Source organism: Emydura macquarii, unplaced genomic scaffold, assembly GCF_026122565.2.
Source record: "Emydura macquarii macquarii isolate MOO-44397 ecotype Brisbane River unplaced genomic scaffold, CSIRO-AGI_Emac_v2 contig_719, whole genome shotgun sequence".
Taxonomy (NCBI): domain Eukaryota; kingdom Metazoa; phylum Chordata; order Testudines; family Chelidae; genus Emydura; species Emydura macquarii.
Window position 1 is genome coordinate 17,392,562 of NW_027130856.1, and position 22,112 is coordinate 17,414,673.

The window sequence follows — 22,112 nt, forward strand, 5'->3', positions numbered from 1 at the left end:
TAACACTTCCTTATTCTCCACACTATTCATGATTTTCTAGACCTCTATCATATCTCCCTCCCCCCCCCAGTCATCTCTTTTCTAAGATGAGCAATTCTAGACTTTCCTTGTATGGAAGCTGTTCCATACCCCTAATCATTTCCATTGCCCTTCCTGGCATCTTTTCATATTCTAATATATCTTTGTTTGAGGTGAGGCACCCAGAACTGTATGCATGGTTAGTATTCTTCAGAGTAGAGACTGCCCTTTTGTAATATGTTTGTACAGAGCCTAGCACAATGGGGCTAGGACTGTTGTGTGCTACTATTAATAAAATAATAATCATAATACTGACAATCTATAATGTCAAAGTTCTGTGGCTAGAAATATCAAACATTGGTAGAGCAGACTACTATAAGGAGTTTTAAATCACCACTTCAACCATTGGCTAAACCAGGCTACCAGCAATGGCATTTTTTAAAAAAAATAAAGTTTTATTAATTTCTTTTATAAAAAGATTGATCAGCGTACATCAAGTTACTGACAGAATCATAAGAAAGGAAAAGTTATTGTAGTCAAAACCTATTTAAACAAAATCCTGTAAATGTGAACAATATAAGATATTGTCATGCTATCTGGCATTTATGGAGCAAGGGAAAAGGGAGACATATTTTAAATAAATTAGCTTGCTTTATTTCTACCTCCTTCAAAAACTCCTCAACAAAACAAAGAAACAAAAACATTTTATTAAAGAGAAAACATTTCCAAAATTACATAGCCATTCACACCAATTTGAAATACATAATAAAATACACAAAAGTGAAATAAAATGTTACAAAAGGTAAAGAAATAATCTGGCAAGGGAAATGCAGAAACAAATGTCAAAGTAGAAAGAAACAACAAACAAACAAAAATGAATAAGAGAGACGAAATTGCTCTTTTAATTCCCTCTCTGCAGAATGAAGCATAAATAAATCTTCCACTTCAAATTCTTCTGGATTATTTAACCCTTCCTCTTTCTCAAACCAGAGTATCATCTTCCTCTTTGCTGTGACCCACAATTTAGCACATAACAGTAGTGCTTCTTGTGTTGCACCATCCAGAAAGTGCCAACTTGTTAATAATTTATAAGGAAAAATATCATGCCTCCGGTGGCCTGTGCAGAAATGCTCATGTCAAGAAAAACACCTAGCCTGTCCTTATGCAAAACACGTTCTTTACTCCCAGGTGCACAGAGAATACACTCCTTAAGGTCCAAAATTGCAACAATAAATATAACATATGCACCACATTACTTTTCCAACAGGATTTGTCACAGGCATCCTTCCTGTTACATTTATCATTATAAAACGGATCACGATGAGAGTTTAGCACAAATAGGACCTGCAACATAAAAGAATACTGATTCCAGAACTCCCTTCTTGTTTGTTATTTATAGTACCGAATATTTCTAATCCAACTGGATTTTCAAATTGCTCTGGTTTCCTCTCAATAATCACAGTAGGCCCAGTTCTGAGACCTTTACAATGTTACATAGTACCTGATTGTGCAAATAGTCATGTTGCCATTCAAAGGACTATCTGCAAAGTAAGTTACTATCCAATGTGAGTAAGGGTGAATATCCTCTGAGAGAGAGATATCTGAGTTACAGTTCCTCCCTTGCTTCCTCAAAACTCAGTTGGGGCATAATTTGCTGCTGATCCACACCTGCCACAAAGTACAACACATACACTTCCCACTTGTTCCGCTGCACTGGTCAATGAGTGAGAGGCGGAGCCAAAGCTCTTCCCACCTGGGAACTAAGTGGGCACACACTGCCAGAATGCAAGGTCTGGGTAGACTATGCAGGAGTGTAAGCAATGTTCTTACTCCCTTTCATAGGTATATAGCCCAAGTCCCAACCCAACCTTCAATCTGTTACAAATTCCACCACCACTCAAGAAAGAAAAGAAAGTTTCCATCAATACAAATTCTTGTAGATTATTGAAGTTACTTGGGGAAATTTCTGAACAGTTATTCTTTGAAAGGAATATAAGTACCTTTCTCTATTAGAACAGAGAGATAACTAACAGTGGTATGTGGAACTGGCAGTTCAGGTGGTCTGAGATAGAGAACACATCCAGGAATCAGGCAACCAGAACAGGATACATAGTATTGTCATTACACAGGCATAATGGTTCATGGTATTTATATTTCAGTAGAAATTAAACAAAAATAATAATTCTTAAAGTGTAGCAGGAGATAATTTTAAAGTCCAGGCATGAAACCACAGCAGAGTTTAAAAACGACACCTCCAGCACAACAAGATTGTTTCTACGTTGTTACTTTGTTCATGGGAAACGTTTCTCACGTGTATTAGCTTAAGTCCGTAGGAACAAATAAATATTTTCTTGTAATTTACATATAAATGATGATATATAACACTGCAAAAGTATTTTTTTCTGAGTAACCACAATTCTGAAGTATACCAATGCTGCTGTACAAAGATAGAATCCTTTATGGCAGCATTTTAAAGGCTGCATTTGGAGCTGGTTCAACTTTAATTTTCCATGTACTGTAAAAGCCTTTTCAAGCATAAAAAAAGGGGTGGACAGGTCACAGTATAAACAATGGACCCAATAAAGAGACAGCACAAATATTTAACAAGACTGAAGGAGACTCCCATAACACATTACCATGCAATGAAGAATTTTAATTTTGTGGAAATGACATTATACAAGGAGAAGCAGCACTGTATGCTAAAACAGCTTGCAATGTTTATTGCATGTTTGAATAATTAGTTGCAGGTATATATTCATTCAGGATTTGCCTAAGCAAAGTTTGCAAATAATATGAAACTAGCAACAGTCTGAAAGCTCTGCACGTGCAGTGGTAGCAACTGAGGGACTAAGAGAGTATTATTTTAGCAAGTTCTTGTCTATATTACATATGAGCGGTGATATTTGGATTGCTTTTTTGTCAACAAACACTTTTTCTTGGTATAAGGAAAGCAATGACATTTTGCTTTTTCACCAGTCTTGGGTAAAGCTAGGAGAAAAAATTATCTCCTTGCTTCTGTATTGCGGTCAACAATAAAAAAACTGTCTTGGTCAGTGAAATGATTTTATAATTAGTGAAAACCAAGACCAAGCTTTTCAAAACTGGATGCTTAAAGTTAAAGTTCCTAAATCCTTATTTGGGCACCTAAATAAGTGGCGCCATTTTTAAAAGTGCTGATTGCCTAGTATGTCTCACTGAAGTCAAGGGAGCAACTTCTGTCATTTCTGTTATTTTACAGGGGGAAAATATCTGACCAATAGAAGGCTCAGGAATTGGCATGTGCAAACAGACATCTTAACAGGACATTAAATCCAGCCTTTGGATGCTCATATTGGCAGTTAGGCACATTAAGGCCTAGATCTGCTGCCTCCTGAAATCAAAGGGAAGAGTCCTACTGATACAATGTGCTTTAGATCAAACCCTAAAAGAAAGTGCCAGTCTGACAGTTCTAACTGGAAACACTGAAAACTATCTCTGTGAGCCTGGTACTTTTACCACTGCTTATATTTGGCTTTGTCTCTCTATGTTCAAAATCCATTTAATAAGTGACTTTGCTATTCTCAGGACCCAGATGTGAGTCTGCTGCTGAGGTGATTCCCTAACAACACTGGTTGGCGATCAGGGCAACCTAAATACTAAGAAGTTATAAATAACAATGACCCCAGAGGTTTGTACCCAGCTACAGCTTCTTGCCTAGTCTAACCTCCAAAAACAATTGTTTCACTTAACAAATGATGCCAAGAACCCTGAGATTTCCCCATGGTGTTAGTGAAAGGGCTCTAACTGGCTTCTGAAGGCAAGAGAGGATGGAATTCTGTCTATAACTTAACCCTAATAAAACTCTATGCAGCTATCAGAAACCTCTTGCTATTTGCTCAGGGATCCTCACTGGATCTGATGATGTGTCAAGCTACAGAAAAATAGCCTTGTTACAGCCCATTAAGTTAATACAATTCTGTTCAAACTGATTAACCTGTTGTGTGCAAGATGTTATTCTAACCTTTTAAATAACTAAGACAATTCCTACCAAGACAAAACAAAGCAATTGGACACCTTAATACAAATAACTGTGATGCAAATGTACTGACGCTTGAGTTTGCAACATGACTTCAATTTGCTTGTTTAATTCATAAGCCTTTTCTATTAAAGACCAAGGACAGCATCCTAAGCATCCCGGAACAATGCTCAGCATGCCTGAGGAGGAGGGAAAAGACATAATTTTCAGCACCTCCCAATCTCAGGGGCAGCCAGAGCAGGATTGAGGATCAGACTACAAGGGTCTAATTTCTCTCTCATTTATCTTGGTGTATATCAAGGGTAACTCTAATGACCTCAATAGAGTTACATTATGTAAATGCAATGGGTTTGATAACAGGATCAGGCCCCATATAACATGCTAGTATATCAAATATATTGGAAATTCCCAGGGGAGCTCAGACTTTTCAGCCTTAACTTGGACTTCTGGGAGTGAGCTCACAAACCATGTCTGGAATTCCATGTCTATTCCTCCTATGTAACTGAGCTGCCATTGTCCGACACAGGGCTGCCTTTACTCAGAGTGCATGCAGATTACTATTATATTACACTACTTTGTTCCCCATGTGATTTTGATGGGTTTTCTAGACTGCAAACTGAAAAGTAACCTGTCATTCTGGCAAGCAGGAGTGCCTGAGAACTTTGTCCTCCTTTCTTCATTTTTTTTCAAGTGTTTTTATGTGGCATGTCAATATCAAGAGGTGTGATGAAGTATGAAGAGACGTGGCAAGGAAATACTTGCTTTCAGAGATGAGGGGTGCCTTGCAGAGCAGAAGGTGCTCTTGGCGTTACTTAGGGTATGTCTACACGTAAAACACGGTAGTGGCACAGCTGAGCCATTGTTGCGCGTCATTGTAGACACTACCTACAGTGACAGGAGGGGTTCTCCCATCGGCATAGGTAATCTACCTTCATGAGAGGCGGTAGGTAAGTCAATGGAAGAATTCTTCTGTTGACCTCCTGCTGTCTACACTGGGGGTTAGGTCAGGTTAACCACCACTCAGGGGAGTGGGTATTTCACACCCCTGAGCGACGTAGTTAAACTGATTTAATTTTCTAGCGTAGACCAGGCTTTAGGCTGCATATTTAACTCTGTGATGGCTTAGATCAGAGCAGCTTGCGAGCAGGCTAGCAGAACAGATGTAGATAAATATAGGCAGTTAGAACACTATCTATGAAAATCAGCGTGCTGACTATGGAGACTCTCTCAACAAACAGGACTAACGGTCCCAAACTTGGGCCACTCAGTTTATGTTATCTCTGTACTGTTTTGCTAGCTGTATTTTGGAATTAGAGAGAGGAGAGGAAAAACAAAGAAATTTGGCTTCCCACTGATGTAGCAAACAGTTGTCAGTGCCTAACAACTAACCCCGGTGCAGAACAAACAGCTTTTGGAAATGGTTTCTGTAGCTTACACACTCATCAGCTCTGTAATAGAATGTCTACAGAACAAGGTTTCATAGACCACTCGTGTAGGTGACAAGCCTGAACACTCAAATTGTCTGCTACGGAGTTTGTTCTCTATCAGATGAAAAATAGAAAGGAACATGTGTTCCCCCACTCCTGAAGATGGGCAGGATCATAGTTTTGGTTGCCAGCTGAAATAGCACACAGCCGCCAAGTTGTTCATCAGGATCTGAACTACTGTACCTGACAAAATCTGTAGGATGAACGTTACTACAGCCAAACATACAGACAGACAAACATTTTCACAAGTGATTTGTGGTTTGGGGTGCCTCAGTTTTTGAGTGATCAACTTGAGAAACCTTAAGTGGGCATGATTTTCATAAGATGCTAAGCACCTGCAATCTGAAATCAGGACCTGTTGAAGTGTCTCAGTTCAGGCACTCAAAAATGTAGATACTCAAATCTTTTTAATGTTCTGAGCACCACATAAATGTCTAAATAAATAAATACCTATGCAAAATTGTATGGGATGATGGTTGTAAGATATGAACCCCTCAAAACTCATTGTTACTTTGGGTCCATCATTTCAGGGAATGCATTAACAGTTGAACTACCCTCACACTTCAAGCAATAGACCCTTCAAATCAGGAGTTGAGACACATTAGCAGAATAACATGGGGAAACTTGCAACTTCAGTACTGCTATATCTACTTTTTTATATAAAAAGATAACTTCATTCTTGAGCAACATAATTCATTAAAAATATTTGAAGGAAAACTGAAAAAATACAAAACAATAAACTAGTAGGAGAGCTATTTTATCACAAAACACAGTGCAGTGTTCAATTTATCAGTTGTTCTTCATTTGCTCCACAGTTTAGTCAGTTTATTTGTGCATAGTTCTTACAGTTCTCTTAAATAATGAATCTGTAAGGCAATGGGCTTGCTGCCAATTAGCTTTTAACTCCAACTCACATTTTCTGGATAGATTAGATACCAAACCTGTTCCACAGAACACACAACATCCTCCACATTTCAGCACTAAATGAACATCTGTTGCTATAGTGCCTTGGCGCTATTTCCTAGACAACCACAGAAACGCCAACAGCGCTCCCTCCTACCATCCAGTCCAGTTAATTTTCAACATATGTTTTTAAAAGGAGCTGGCAAATAAAGAGCAATGCTAGCAGAGTTCAAAATTTCCCTCAGAACCCGACTCTGTAAATGTCCTGTGAAGTTCTGTGAAGTTCTGACTGCAGGAGTTCGGGGGTGAGAAGAACCTTGCAGGATTGGCACAGACAGACAAAAGAGGGAACAGCACTAAATGATCAACATTTTCTTGATTTGGTTCAGACTATTTTCATAAATACACAAGTAAATGGTCCTTCATAAACCTTGAGCTTCACAGGTGTTCTACCTACAGCATGTTTCATACAAAGTTAAACTGAATCAAAGTAAACTGTAACATTTATTTTATTGGATCAACCTTAATAAACTTTAAATAAATAATAATGAATTAAAAATTATAATGGGCACACCGCATTATCTCAGAATCCCATTATCTGTATGATTAATTATGTAATTTATTTTAATGGCTTTAGTTTCATCTTTTATTTATTATTGGGAACTATACTCATTCCCCCTTTCTTTCAGATGGTGCATTAATTAAATAAATGTCTCTGCTGCTATACTATATACTGTACAGTATAACCAGAGACAGTCCATTAATTCCAAACCCAGATCCCGAACCACATTTTGTGGATGGTCTCTACTTCTTAAAGGACCAAATCAAAATATCTTCTGATTGCAAAGAGTTCAAGATCCAGCTCTGAATTTTGTGACTGGGTCCCTACTCTAATAGCCATGCTTCTGTCATGCTTTCAGCAGCAGGGCCGGTAACATATTATGATCCACCTAGCGACTGCTTTCAGGATTGGTCTTCTTCCATGTTTTTTTTTTAAAAATAGGTTGATGTAACAATATATTTAAATAAAAAGGAGGTGCAAATGTTTGTAAGAATCTCCATGTCTTTAATGTTGGGAACAGAAAATAGAACACAAATACTGTTGTTAATCATAGGGAAGACCATTCATCCTTAAGTTTACGATGAGTGGCTCTATTTGCAGGATTGTGCAGGCTACATCATCACTTAAGATGGTGCAGTTGACCTGCTCCCCACCCTGAGGAAAAGGGGAGGTGGAGCTCTGGTCAGGCTCCTCCCTGTCCCTTGCCAGCTTCTTTGAAGCATTGTGCATCCAGAGGGGTGTGCAGGGACTGCAACTGTTGTAGCTCCTTGTGCAGGCCATGCAAGAAGAGAAGGTCCTTGTGCATGCCCAGTCCCCTGCAAGCTTGTGTAAGGGCCCATCACACCCTTGGTCTAGGGAAGCACAACGCATTTCAGGAAGTCTATAAAAAGGGACCAATGGAATGGCACATTGAAGACAGTGCGAATCCATCAGTGGTTTTGTAAAATGCCTGTGTTAATGAAGCAGAAACATATATGGATTCTATACAAGCAGAGCTGCAGGAATGTACTAGGGAGCTGACAGGACAAGCTGGAAAGTACTGAATGTCTGAGGGAGGGCAAGTATGGGTATCAGAGGTCCTATAGGGGTTGCAGGATCTCATTGTGGGGATCTCTCCAAGCTGGGAGGGGGAAGCGCAGGGAGTCTCTCTATGGGTGTAGGAACAAAGCTGGAAATTGAAGAAGCTGCACAGCTCTGGGGAAAAAGCTACTTCACATCTCACTTGTTGTCCACACTACACCTGCCTCTTGTACCTGGCATTTACTAATGGCAGCTGATGCTGTGAAAGCACTAAAAGCACTGTCCTTATTTTTATTTTTTTAAATAATGTGGTCCTTTTGAGAGGAAAGCCAATGGTTTTTATTACATGGCTCCACCCACAGTACTCTGTGGCAAAGACTCTGCAAGAAGTCAAAACTCAGTTAATCATCTGCTGTTCTAATTTGAAATTTATTTAAATTGGATGCTAAAGTCTTCCTGGTACCTACCTGGGATCTATAAATAATTATTTCCCCAAATATTATCGAGTAGCTATGGCTAGATGTCTGAAAGTAGGAATCTGCTGGGGTGGAGGGATGTGTGTGGAAATCACTGAATGGAATGAAATACACATAGCGGTATTTTTAAAATATTGGTTTGGGCCACCACTCAATGCCAGAGGTTGAAACGGCAGAAGGAACCCACCAGACACCTACCACATGAAGAATGGGACGGGGAGATTTTATTTTTCATTTATATCTATATTTTTGAGCAAAAGAATCCAGATCACAACCAAAATACAAATATTAGCCTCCACGGAGAATGCTCTGGGTAAGTCCCATCCAGTGGTCATGGACTTCTCTTAGGTTGCACATGGTGCAAATCAATGCAGGATTTGGCCATGGTCTTCAGATAGTTTGTCTGGTGGATTTTGGTTACATGTTGTCTACAGACATCATAGCAAATGCCAATAACACTGGTGAAAGAAACAAGAATGGAAACCATATTAAAATCATATTGTACTCACCATGTTGCCCACCCCAGGGTTTTCCATAATAACTGGGGGCAGCAGTAACCCTGAAGGAGAAGTTGCATCTGGGTTGTGCGCCCCGGTGCCTCCTCCTATCAAGGAAACCACACCATTGCAATCCACTGAGCTGTTCCTCTTGCCATTCTGCATGTAGCTTGGAGTAGCAGGGCGAGAACTATGGCTTGCTTGACTTTGCACGCTTGACCGTCTCCCAGTCCTCGGAACTAACAATGAGCCACTCTGGCTTTCATTTTCCCCGACAGTGCTGATCTCATCGTCGGCAAAATCTGTTTCGGAGCCAATGTCTCTGCCACGGAATCGGAAACTGAATATACTTCCGTGGCTGACTCGGCGCATCACTGAGGTTGCACTGGGACCATAACTAATCCCAAGGAGAGTCTGGAAGCCCCCAGAAAGGAAAAAGGGGAAAAAAGTAATATTTTGCAACACATTTTTGGGAGTGATGAATGTTTTGATTTCCCCCATCTACTGTGGGAGATCACTAAGTGCCGTTTTAAATCAAGTGCCTTAGATAAGGATTTACTATAGATGTATTAATATCACTATAGTTTTGCGGTTTAATAACCATTCCTAGCCATGAGGTATTTGTTTAATAAATGGCTGTTAAAGATGTACTGAAATGTAAAGGGCCAAGGCGGTGCTCATTTAGTAGGATGGATGTTTTCTTTGCTTCTGCTCCCTCTCCATGGGATTAGTGTGAAAGGACATGGAGGAGGGAGAATGAGAAGCATAAGAGCGGTGCAGGTTGGTGAATCCAGCCCCAGATTAAGGTATCACAGTACATCTTCACAACTGAGAGCAAGAGATAAAGAAACAAGGGAAGAAATGAGTTGCAGGAAGAATGAGAAGAAGAGGAGGGAAAGGAGGATGAAGAAGAAAAAAAGAAGCAGAGTGAGAAGAGAAGACATGGTAGATTCTGGAATAGTTATCCCAATATAAGTGTATCACTGTCTCTTGCAAAGGGCAGATCACCTAGCTACAATGCAATATTTTGTATACCTAAATAGTGGCTCTTTTGATGATACATTAACAGTAGCTGCAAACCTGACAGATCATCATCAGTGATTAAGCTCAACAGTAAAAAAAACTTTAAAAAAAATCCTAAAAAAGAACACTGCCTCACTGAAAATAATGTTTGGAAATGCACAGAGACTTAGAGTCTGTCCTTCTTCTTTCCTATCTGTAAAGAGGGAATAAATTAAGAAAAACGATATTTTCCCACCAAATATTCTATTTTTTTACCTTTGTGGCCTGTGTACTTATTATTTTCTTCTGAACTTTTTCACGGTCCAAATCTTTATTAATAGGGATAAAAAATGTTCAGCATCCACTATCCAAGTCAAACTTCCTGGGCCAGATTCTGATCTCACTTACACCAGATATACACCATTGACTCCAGTGAAATTACTCCTGATTTACACCGTTGTACGTAAGATTATAAAAATTCAGGCCCATTGTATATAAAGACACGTCATTTTGACTGCTACCATTTACTAAATGGTCAAAAATCCATATCTGGGTTTCACGATACAGTCATTGAAACTGATTCCTGATGGCAGTGTGCTTACAGCAGCTCAGATTTCATTTGAATGATGATGACTCAGCCTTATTCCCTCAAACCATGCCAGGCACAGCCTTACAAAGACGATTTACTATAAGCCTTGAAATGTTACTTCCATGTTCCTCATGCATATGGCATCCGGGGTGAAAAATGAAAACAAGAAATATAACCTAAGAAACACATTGACAAAGGTGCAGCTCCGGCTCCTGTTCTTTCTGGTACTGGGTATCTTGAAAGCCACTCAGAATGAATCAAAACAGCAATTCTAGCATTCACCATGGTATGATCAGTAATGCAACCCACTCACCTAATTAAACAACAACAAAACCTCTGAGATTAAAAAACCCTAATGTGTCATGTATAGAAACTAACAATAAGTGTTGTGAGCTGGGGAGTCATTAATTTGTCACATCTACTTACTTCACTTACACATTTTCATGCAGTTTTTGTGGTTGCCAAATGTCCCCAGATTTACTGACAATAAAGCACTAAAAGACTAAGCCCATTACATGGCTATTCAACAACAACAAATAAACTGCTTTGAACTTTGCTCCCTTCTAAGCATAGACAAATGTTAATATCTGAAACTGCCATTGTATCTCCAGTATCTGCAGATTCACATTGACATGTCAGTGATATTACCAGAATATCTTTTTTAACAATAGGCTTATCCATATTCTTTTTTTCCTGCAGTATACAGGGAAATCTGTGCCAGCAAGTTTGTACTTAGAGGTGATTGGCAAAAGATTAAAAAGCAAAGAAAGCTTTTCAGATGTTCATTGTACATCATTAAAAAGTAAAAGAGACACTAGCCCGTCAGTGGGAATGTGCTTGATATAACTATATGAATGAAAATTACAATGAACATGTTACAATGAAAATAAGTAAGACAGAGGAAATTTTTAAATGTTTTAAAAAGCAATTTTAAAAAAATGACAAAAATGCTTTAATGGGCATTTAAAAAGATGACTTTGAAATTAGAGTTGATATATTTCCCTCCATAATTATAACATATAGAATTTATGCAAGCTTGTCATGATGCTCACTGTTTGATCCTTGTTTACTGCTAATTTAAAAAAAAATAATTACAATACTACCATTCAGAGCGCAGATTATTCACCAAAGTACAGAATGAAGTAAATTGTCATGGACATTTCAGATAATGACTTACCATTCTTCGCTGACCAGCATCATACTCAGATTTGGGAACCTTTTGGTCTTTCTCATAATCTTCTAACCCCAAAGGCTTCTTTTTCCTTCTCCCATTTCTTTTCTCTTTGGCATTTTTGGATGCTAAAGGTGACATTTCAAATGAGCTAAATGACATTGAATCAATTTCTCTAGCAGCCAGTGCCTAAAAAAATGAACATAGCAGATATAGCATTTGCAAGTTTAGGATGTCAATAAGTAATAATGATTATTCTTTTGGCAATTATTTTTCATTGATAAGTTTCAGCTCATGGAGAAAGTTAAATTGATATAAAAGGGATAGGTCACAATATTATAACTAACTGTAAAAATACCCCATTTGACTTAAACTGGTCTTTAAAAGTTCTCTCAGCTCCTACATCTCAGTACTGCAATATATCTAATATCTCCATTTATCCACTGGATGACTCACCAATAATAAACTCAGATACTAAGTTTTCAGTCTAAGACTGTAAGTGCATATGTGTATGTCATGTTCTTATCCAACCAGTCTCTTCCTTGCTTTTGCTTGGGCAGAGGCATGGAGATATAAAATAATGTTGTTTTCTGAAGTACTCAAGAGCAAGATTCTTATATATTTCAACAGTTTGTGCACGAGCGTGGACAGACAGCACAATGCATGCATGCACACACACACACACACACAATGAATCACACATATGCCTTTCAACCAGAACAAACTGGAGTTTTAGGCCTACCAAGCCTTGGAAGTGACCCTTTAATGAAAAAAGTTGACTAGGAGTGGAGCCAAGCCTACTACCATCAGGCTGTGCGCATTGCAAGACCTCTGTACTCTTCACAGGATGATACTAATAACACTAGGTACTTCAGCTGACACATTTTTCTAAATGAAATCTTATCCCAAGCAGTGACTGCGCCAGCTCTGATCAGGGATCCGAGGCGATAAATGCAAACCAGGGGTGTAAAAGAAGATAAGCCTGACTTTTCAAATCCACATGCCTCCGCATTACATTCTCCACATCAGCTATCTTATAGAATCACTGCACAAAAATTCTGATAACAGGAGAGCTGCTGGAAACCCAGCTGCAGCTGAAATCAAAAGCTTGTCAGCAACTCAGAACAAATCAATGGTCTTGAAAAGTCAGTGGAAAGCCAGGAAAGAAAAATCCAAATATTAGAAAAGAAGCTGCAGACCCATGATGAAGCATTTGATGAGAGTTGGGGATTCTCTCAGGCAGGAACAGGGACCTCTGCAACTCCAAAGAGGCAAATGAAAACTTGGCAAAAATCAGACTTGGGCAAAATAAATACGATCAATTTTGAGGATGCCAGCCTCCTGGAAATAGCCATACCACTGATTTTTTACTAAGCATGAGCCCCTTTGCAGGTTCCTTGAGAGAATACAGAAGGTATCAGAACAATGCTACAGATAATCACTGAACAATGCTACGGGTTCTCAGGTATAGTGGAAATTTATTAATCTTCATTGTTATTTTCTGTAAGCCACCAGCATCAAACAAACAATCACCCTCAAGAAATAGAACATTCCCCGACTCCCAGAGGTGTCAGTCAAAGTAATGCAGCAAGTTAACAGTTGTAAGAAGAATCAGTCATGTATTTCAAGGAGTGGGAGCAGCTCTATTTATCCTCAGCAAATTTAACTCTTTTGGGATATATCTTCCATGAACAAACCACTTAGAGCAGAGAAGGAGAGGGAGGCTTCAGACACTTGTCTGGACATTGTTCACATATGCCTTTGTGTTTCTAAAGAAGTGAGCAATGTTGCTTGAAAGCTTGTCTCTTTCACCAACAGAAGTTGGTCCAATACAAGATATTACCTCATCCACTTTGTCTCTTTGAGTCAACCGATTGAATTGGTATGTTGAGGTATTTTCACTCTCAAAGATCCAGTGATTCTTTTGGTGCTAGGTTCAGCTTGAGGAATGTGTTAGGCCAATTGCACAAGTTGACTGATCAGCCAAGCAGGCTTCTCAATTAGAACTGTGTTCTCTTTGTATCACATAACATGAGCGCCATTCTGAACAATTTAAATTTTCCTTTCTGCTTGCCTTAATGTGTGTGTTATCTGCACAAATATTATAGATGGTGCTATTAAGGTTGCACTACATTTCCCAGTATGATCATCTGTTTTCAGTTGCTTATAACTTTGCCAGACTTTAACTGTTTGGTCTGAAATTTTCCATGCCGAGACCTTGCCTCAGGCTGAATTTTTTTTAAAAAAAATTTCAGCCAAAATGGTTCAGCTGTTTCTGAGACTAAGAAAAAATACATTGTTTTGCCCATGAAAAATACTTTTGGTGACCTTTTCTTTGAGAAACTCTAGTGTGCTTTGAAGGGGGGACTTAACATTTGAGAAGAAGGCATCCTTTGCATAAAAGATGTGCCTTTTGCTGTCCTGTGAAAATCTGCCCAAATTTAGCCAAGTTATAAGTCTTTGAAACATCACAGTTTGCACATGCTCAGTAGACACTAGCTTGCTAGAGCTCTGCAATTAAAATCCCTAAAGAATTTGTCTGCACTGAGCATGTCGCCGCTGGAGGCTGAGCGGGACTTTCCCCGTGTAAGCAAGGTCTGAGTGTCTGAATAAAGGGGGGGAGGGGCACTTTATTTGCATGGGCTTTGTATCTGCATGAGTACAATTAAGTATTTAGTATAATTTACCTAGGTGCTGAGCATAATGGGAAATGGTTAGCAGGGCTGGTTTGGGGCTACAAACTACTTTTGTGGTAACTGCTGAGGTAATGAAATGTTGTCCTTCAGTTGTATGAACAGCAAAACTGTGCTTAGTCTGTTATGATAGAATACTTCACCCTAAACTAAACAGAACTCCACAAGGATGGCGGACAGACGTTTCAGCCTGGTAAAGGTGGAGAAGTCTCTTATTGGAATTGCACTGGCCCTGGCAAAGGCCCCCCCCCCCGCATGGAGTGACTCTCTCCTTCCATTGTTAAAAGGTAGAATTAATTACTCCTCTTGGAGTCTTTTGTTTCTTGAAAGCAGGGACATTACCTGTGTGTCAGCAGAAGGTTTATCCATGAACTGAAATCACTAAAGAGCTGAACCAGCAGAGGATCTGGGAAACCTTGCCTGACAACTAACAGAGCTGAGTGAGCAACAGGCAACTGTGGTGGGAGGCTGGCACAGTTGGTGCCAGCCCGGTGCAGTTGGCAGAGGGGCCGGCACAGTTGGTGCCAGCCCGGTGTGGTCGGCGGGAGCCAGGCGTGGTCGGTGTCAGCGGTTGGTGGGAGACAGGCGTGGTCGGTGCCAGCCACATGCCATCAGCGGGAGCCAGGCATGGTCGCTGCCAGCGGTCGGGGACTCAGCGAGGCCCGAAGGCGGTAGGAGACAGCAGCAGAGGGGGCCTTGTCAAGCCTGTGTCAGACAGGAGCCGGCATAGGGGACGGAGCCACCCCGAGAGGTGGACATTGCAACTAGGAAGGTCAGTACAGGGGAAAGAAGGAAGGGAGAGGTGAAGGACACGCCCCGTACTCTGAGATGGGTTTGGCTCATTAAGTTCATGAATGCTGTCTGCACTGTTTCCCAAATCAGTGCTGTGTTACCTCTCTTTTGCTATTAAAAGGTTTCTTTCTACACTCAGACTCTGTGCTTGCGAGAGGGGAAGTATTGCCCTTTGGGGGTGCCCAGGGGATAGTGTGTGATTTCCCAGGTGACTGGGTGGGGGCTCGAGAGAGTTTGGTGTTGTATCATTGACAGGGACCCCTAGATATAGAACCCAGCTTTTGCTGCTGTCGACTCTGTCTGGCAGAAGGGTTACACCCGTATTTGCGATTCTGGGTTGCAGTGGGCCGGGGTCAGGCACCAGAATTGAGAGCAGCGAGTCCGTCTCTCCTGTGTTCTCAATGACCCCTCTACTGGGCATAGGCAGCGTGGAGGAGGAAACTGCCTGATTTGAATGCAGAGGCAAAATTAAAGACAGACAGACCTGTAAGGAAGGAGAGTAGAGGACAAAGAGTTTGGTCGGGGGGGAAGGCTGGCGGTGGCTAGGATTGGGGAGACTGAGTCTGCCTGGAGGAGGACAGTGGGAGCCAGGGGCTAGCGACTGGAACAGGAAGCCAGAAGGTGAAGACTGGAAGCTGGGGAGGTAAATGGAGAGAGGCCCGGGAGCCAGTGGGTATGGGGGAGACTGAGATTGGGCGAGCGGAGTGGAGACGGGAGCTGTTTGTGCACGGAGACGGGGAATGAGTGGAGCAGGTGTGAGGAGTAGATGTGACCAGAAGCCCAAGTTAAACCAAGTTCCACTTCATGTTGTGGAAAGCTTAATCTCAAGAAGTGCCTATTTACCTTTCTATAATATAGAATTTTACCTATAAAGCCCCAAAATTGTGAATATTTTAAACAGGTGACCCTACAAATTCTCTCATTTGTCAGACAACAGGATATTATTAGCTGTTTGGAACCGTAAGATTAATAAAGCAGATGAAAAAGGAATGTTGGTTACCATGTGCCAAAGAGAAGTGCTGCTACTTTAGTCCAGTTCTACACAGTTTTTTGTTCCAGTGTAACTGCTGCAGTTAGGGGTGTGATGTTTACCAAAGCAGATGTACTGGTAAAATCCCTAGTGTAGACACAGATATACCAGTATAAAAGTGCCTTATATACCAGACCAATATAACTGTGTCCATGCTATTGGGTAGATGGAGGGGTGGGGGGAACATTGCACCACTGGAACAATACTGGTGGAGATAAAGCAGTACAGCTTTTGTGTGTAGGCAAGCCACAAACATTACCATTATGTTTCAACTAGAAAAGATTTTAACACCTCTGAATAAGACAACAACCAGCAGCTCATTTTCAATAGAGCCCTTATTTCATCGGTCTCAGACATTGAGAATAAAGATACTGTGAGTGTTATTGTATTGCATGTTCAGGCTTTCTAAGGCTAAACAGAGAAGAGTTTACAGACCTCCTGCTCTTTCTTTAACATTTCCATGGCTTCCCGAAACTTCCTTTCCTTTGCCTCTGTTTCAGCAATGGTGGCTTGGTTCTGCTCTTCATAAGCCATGGCTACTACAGCCAGGATCAAGTTGACCAGATAAAATGAGCCCAAAAAGATGACCAGCATAAAAAAGAGCATGTAAATCTTCCCAGCTGATCGCAGAGTCTGTAAGAACAAAAATAAGGAGTCTGAGGCATACTTAAGTTTAAGGTTTATAAAATGTTTTAAAAGACTTATATTTACTTGTTATTTAATTCGATCTTTGCTAACAGCCTGAGCAGAAAGCTGTTCAGTGTAAAAACAATCACATTATAGAAAGTTGCACTCCCCCCATGAGATTGTCATAATTTAATCAAGTGATCTTTGTGTCGTGCAGCAAGATGCATTTTTAAAATAAGTTTGTTTTTTTTTCTCATGAATATCGTGTCTGAGTTTGTTTGATAACAGATAAACTTATAACCAATTGCAGAGAAATCCTTCTTCACCTAAGTCAGCATACTGATGTTCTGTGAATACAGACCTTCAGAAACCTGCTGCCTGACTATACATATTGTGTGCTAATACAGAACTTACCCTCAGACTCTGGTAAATGTACAAAGTGCCGACTGCTCAGCCTTCATTTTTTGCAATCACAACTTGAACCTTCCAAATATCTACCTGTAATTTTGCACCCATTAGATGAATTACAGTCATTTAATGGGCTTCTATTTCAATGTGTTACTAGTTTTCATGAGATAAACAATAAAAATTAAAAATAAATTGTGTTGATGGTGGCACAGGAAACTGGAGTCTGAGTTTATTCAAAGAACTGGATAGCGTGGTCTGTGGCAGTACAGCCTTCCCTGATTTCCTTACCAACATGATTCTGTCTTGACTTGGAGAACCAAACTTTCAGTGGGTAGAAGTCCATTTGCACACAGCCATGTGCATGCAATTTGGTGCCTAATTTTGGCACGCAGTTTCTGAGACTTGCACATACAATTACAGCAAAAGCATGTAAGAATGAGTTTTCTGTTGACACAGATCTGCGCATAAATTTACGTGCTACAACTGTGCGTGAAAGTTACACATTATTTTTTTTTTTTGCACATGGACTTCAAGGCCTTCTTGATGGAAAATTTGCTCAGGGGACAACACTTCTATGTGTGGGGGTACAATTTAGCCTCCATGTCCATTTAATTCTTGGTCACTGCTTCAACTGTCAAGAAGCATGCCAAGTGAGGTGATGGCTTTTGTAATGTGGAAACCATTCTCCTTTGAGCTGGACTGGGTTCACCTCTTCGTTTTACATGAGCCATCAAACTGTTATTAGACAGTGACATTTTTCAGATTCAAACAAGTTACCTAATGAAAGCTTCTTTCTCTCACTTAACAACCCCCCTGAGCCATCCGCTGACATAATCATCTACAAAATTAATTGCAGCAATTGATGGTTCCTGACCAGAATGTACACAGGATAGTCATCACTCCTGACTTCAAGTACTGACTATGGATTTGTCTGCACAGTGAGTTGCTGCATAGCAAGCCAGGGCATGAATCTACAGCATACTAGCTCTCCACTCATTAACTTGCTGTATAGACCCTGTGCATTAAAGTTCTGTAGTGCACTTTAACATGCTCCTGTTTCACATGGTGAGAGAGAGAGAGAGAGAGCATCAAGCTAGTCGCTAAAGATTCACACCCTAGGTGGCTGCACACTAATCCACCATGCACACTAACTCAACATAAACCATATGTTGTTGTAACTGGGTGACTGGTTTATTTCATGTTTTAACTAGAAAATCTGATACCTGTTGATAGAGACGCTCCCAGTAATCCTGTGTCATCAGGCGGAACAAAGAGAGGAAGGCCCAGCCAAAAGTATCAAAGCTTGTGTAGCCATGATCAGGATTTTCACCTGCCTTTAGGCATCTGTATCCTGCTGGACACGTGCTACAAACAATGATAGAAAATAAAGCTCATTACAGGTGGCTTCAGTGTGGAGGAACTGGTTGGCTTACAGGTGATATTGGCTGCTTTCAGTTGAAAGTTACAACCATGGAAACACACAGGCAAGCTGTTCCATCTCATGTGAAAGTTCAGATTACACATAAATACATTTAAGGGTGAATGCTTACGGTACACAGAGAAGAACCACCATAAAAAGGTGAAGTGAGGATTGACAGCCAGGTCATTAACTATAGTCATAAATAAGGTTTCTCCTAACCCTTATCATTATCTTGAGAACTGTTGAAATGATGGACGCGATCCTCAGCTGGTATAAAGTGACATAGCTCCATCGAAGCCACTGGATGTATATTGATTTATGACAGCTAAGGATCTGGCTCAACATTCTTATGTAACCTGAGCGGCCAACCTTTCAGCCTGACCTCCTACTCACTCTCTGGAACAAGTGAACCTTTAATCTAAGCATTCAACCCTTCAGTCCACTCACCAGAGAAGCCTGGGATTTCACATCCACTCCAAGAAAAGCCCTTACCTAAACTGCTGCAATGACTTCTCTGTTTCTCTCAGGAAAGCTTCTAGTCTGTACATCTTGCAAATTCCTATTACGTGACATGCAGCAAGCAAAACACTCTCTCATTAAATTTCACAACTCCTTACAAATATTTTCTTTCTAAAATACTTGCCATGCACAGCAATAAAATAAAGTAATTATATCTAACTCTACCAGTTACTAAAGCAACCATGTAAATATCAATTTGGTAAGGGTTCCAGATCCATCTAGGAAAGACGGAGGAACAGAGGAACTCAGCAGAACTTGCCTGCCTTTTTTCTCACAGCTGTTTGGGCAGCTCTCTGCTTATGCACTGGGTAGATACGAGCCTGGTAAGAGTCTAAGCGCTCTGTAAAAGCTCTGGTCGACATGATTAGGAGTGGCTACAATAATGTGGCTTTATGAAGGCATTTTAATGACAGAAAACAATTTTCAAGCAGTGTTTTTGAACACATCAACATGTTCCACATTGGAGTTGGTGAATTTGAACCTCTATCTTTTGAAAAAGGAATTAAGTTTCTCTAACTTGTCTATACTTAGAGCTATTAATCAACAATAGCCAGTCAACTGGTCCTGTGAAACACTTCTTCACCCCACCAGTCATGCGGAGTGGCAAACATGTCCAACAACTATGGCATGCCTTGTGACAGAATAATAAGAACCCTCTGACTCCATTAAACAACAGAGTGTTTCAACAACAGTTGCTCTTTAGCAAAACAAAATATAAACAGATTCCAAACCAAAAAGCAATAATACTAAATAATATTTAGTAAATCGAAGAATCTTTGAATGCAAATAAGTTAAAAAATAGATTCAAAGTCAGTAATGTGGTGCTAAAGGTGGTGGGGGGGGGAAGTGTTACAGTACAAAATACTATTTCCTGAACAGACCAGCTCTGTATATGGTGTTGAGATCACATCTTTATATTACAAGGTAGCAATGTGATCTTGGGGTTGAGATAATTCTTCAGTATGTTGTTGGTGGTTTTGAAGTTACCCAAATCTCCCCCCGTGCCAGACACCACTATTATGTATTCAACAACAACACTTTAAGAAGTTTAATATATCATTAGTTAAGCACAAGTTTTTAAATAAATCTGTTGTGAAAGCCAAAAAAAAAAAAAAAAAAAGAAGAAGAATACTGAAGCTTTGCAAGATAAATCCATACCTATCTTTGAATGAGACTTAAGATGAAAGTCGAACCCTTCCTGCCTCATAGTTTATTAACCATGCAAATGAAAATATAAAATGTGATTCTTTGTGTTTCAGTGGCACCATGCTGATTTACACCGTCTGAGGATCTAGTCCATATTGACCATGCTACATAAAAAAAAGAGGAGACATTTTCAATTCTTTTGCTCCCAGTTTAAGAAAAGAACCTCCTTCTTGAGCCTTCCTACTTTGGTTCCCTACTGTTTGTTACAGCTCCTGGATTACTTTGATTTTATCATTACAGGCTTGGGGAAGAGGAAATGGCATAAAAATCCAACTGTTCTCTTTTCTAAAATCTATGCCTTCACTCTGAATTTGCGATGTGTCCATTTCCCCTGTGCAAGATGAACTTTGGAGTAAGCCCCTTATCTCAACAGGATAGCATCTTTTGTCACCACCTGCCAGATATTTAGGGCCCTTCCAAATTCACGGCCATGAAAAACATGTCAGAGACCATGAAATCTCATCTCCCCTGTGAAATCTGGCTATTATAGGGGAGAGGGAAGACTGGGGGCACCCCCAACCTGGAGCTTCTACTGTGGGCCATGCTCCAGCTGCTAGTCCCAGCCTGGGCTGAGGAGGGGTGGGACTTCCTCTTCCCCTGCAGGGGCTCTTCCCAGAGCCAGGTCAGACCCACCTCCAAGAACCTCCCCCGGCTGCAGAAAGCTCTGTGGCTGCTGTCTGGGACAGCTCCCGACCCAGGCAGGGAGGCTTTGTCCCCAGCTGTCAGCCTCCGACCTGGGCGGAGAGGCTTTTGGGAAAACCCAGACGTCTGTGATCCTCCCATACTCTGTGACCCTCACTTCTGTGCTGTTCCTGACTCTGAGGGCAACGCCCTTGTCAGCAGCAGGATAGAAGTAAGGGTAGCGATTCCATGGCCCCCCTACAATAGCCTTTTGACCCTCCCCCCCAGGATCTCCTTTTGGGTCTGGACCCTCACAGTTACAACACTATGAAATTTTGGATGTAAACATCTGAAACCATGAAACTGACCAAAATGGATTGTGACTTTGGTAGGGCCCTACAGATAGTCATTAGATTTCTGTCTTTGATCTGCCCCTGCAGACAACGTAACAGTTCCCATGGTATGCTTGGGAGATTTTTCCAAGGATATGAGGAACCAATCTTCTTGACTCTAAAGACACAGTCATTTTGCCTACTTTGAGACAGCATGTCCAGGCAGGACATGAGAAGTTTTTGTAAGGCTCGTTCCTTTTTTCAAGAAAAACCAACTGAACTTTGCTTGGGATTTATTTGTGTGTCGGTCCGTCCATCCACGGACGGAAAGGCTTTCCTCAGTTCTTCATTGAAAAACAATCCTAAGTGGTCCCACTGGGTTGTGTCACTGTGCTCTTCTTTATTTATTTTAATCATCTGAAGAGAGCAGATGTTGCTAAAACATCTGAAGAGAACTGTATGTGGCTTGAAAGATATCATGTATAATTAATTTTGGGCATAGCCTTGCTCCAAATGAAGTCAATGGAAGTTTTGCCATTGACTTCAAGGGAGCAAGACCTTTGTCTCCAAATTCAGCACAGATAAAGGATTTTTGGAATGCTTTCCGTCTGGACACCCTCTTCAGCCACTGTTATGAATAGGTGAAGGACTGTGGCTAAAAGAAAAGAAAATATTGGAGATTTTGGCCACTCATACCAAATCTCAGATAAGCCTGATGGACTGC

The 22,112-nt window shown here is 40.6% G+C and overlaps 1 protein-coding gene across 13 annotated transcripts in view; it reads right to left on the reverse strand.

Moving 5' to 3' along the window:
* The window catches only part of LOC137149266 (sodium channel protein type 5 subunit alpha-like), a 319,903-nt gene that overhangs the window by 169,308 nt on the left and 128,483 nt on the right, over positions 1 to 22,112 (reverse strand). For 11 of the 13 annotated variants that reach the window (XM_067542779.1, XM_067542769.1, XM_067542778.1 and 8 more), the window contains exons 9-12: positions 18,514 to 18,655; positions 16,691 to 16,888; positions 11,747 to 11,929; positions 8,991 to 9,392 (exon numbers count right to left, since the gene is read on the reverse strand). In XM_067542779.1, coding sequence (XP_067398880.1) covers positions 8,991 to 9,392; positions 11,747 to 11,929; positions 16,691 to 16,888; positions 18,514 to 18,655 — 925 coding nt within the window. Of the gene's footprint in view, positions 1 to 8,990; positions 9,393 to 11,746; positions 11,930 to 16,690; positions 16,889 to 18,513; positions 18,656 to 22,112 lie in introns of those variants that run through there. The other 2 variants (XM_067542780.1, XM_067542781.1) reach the window with 2 other exon arrangements.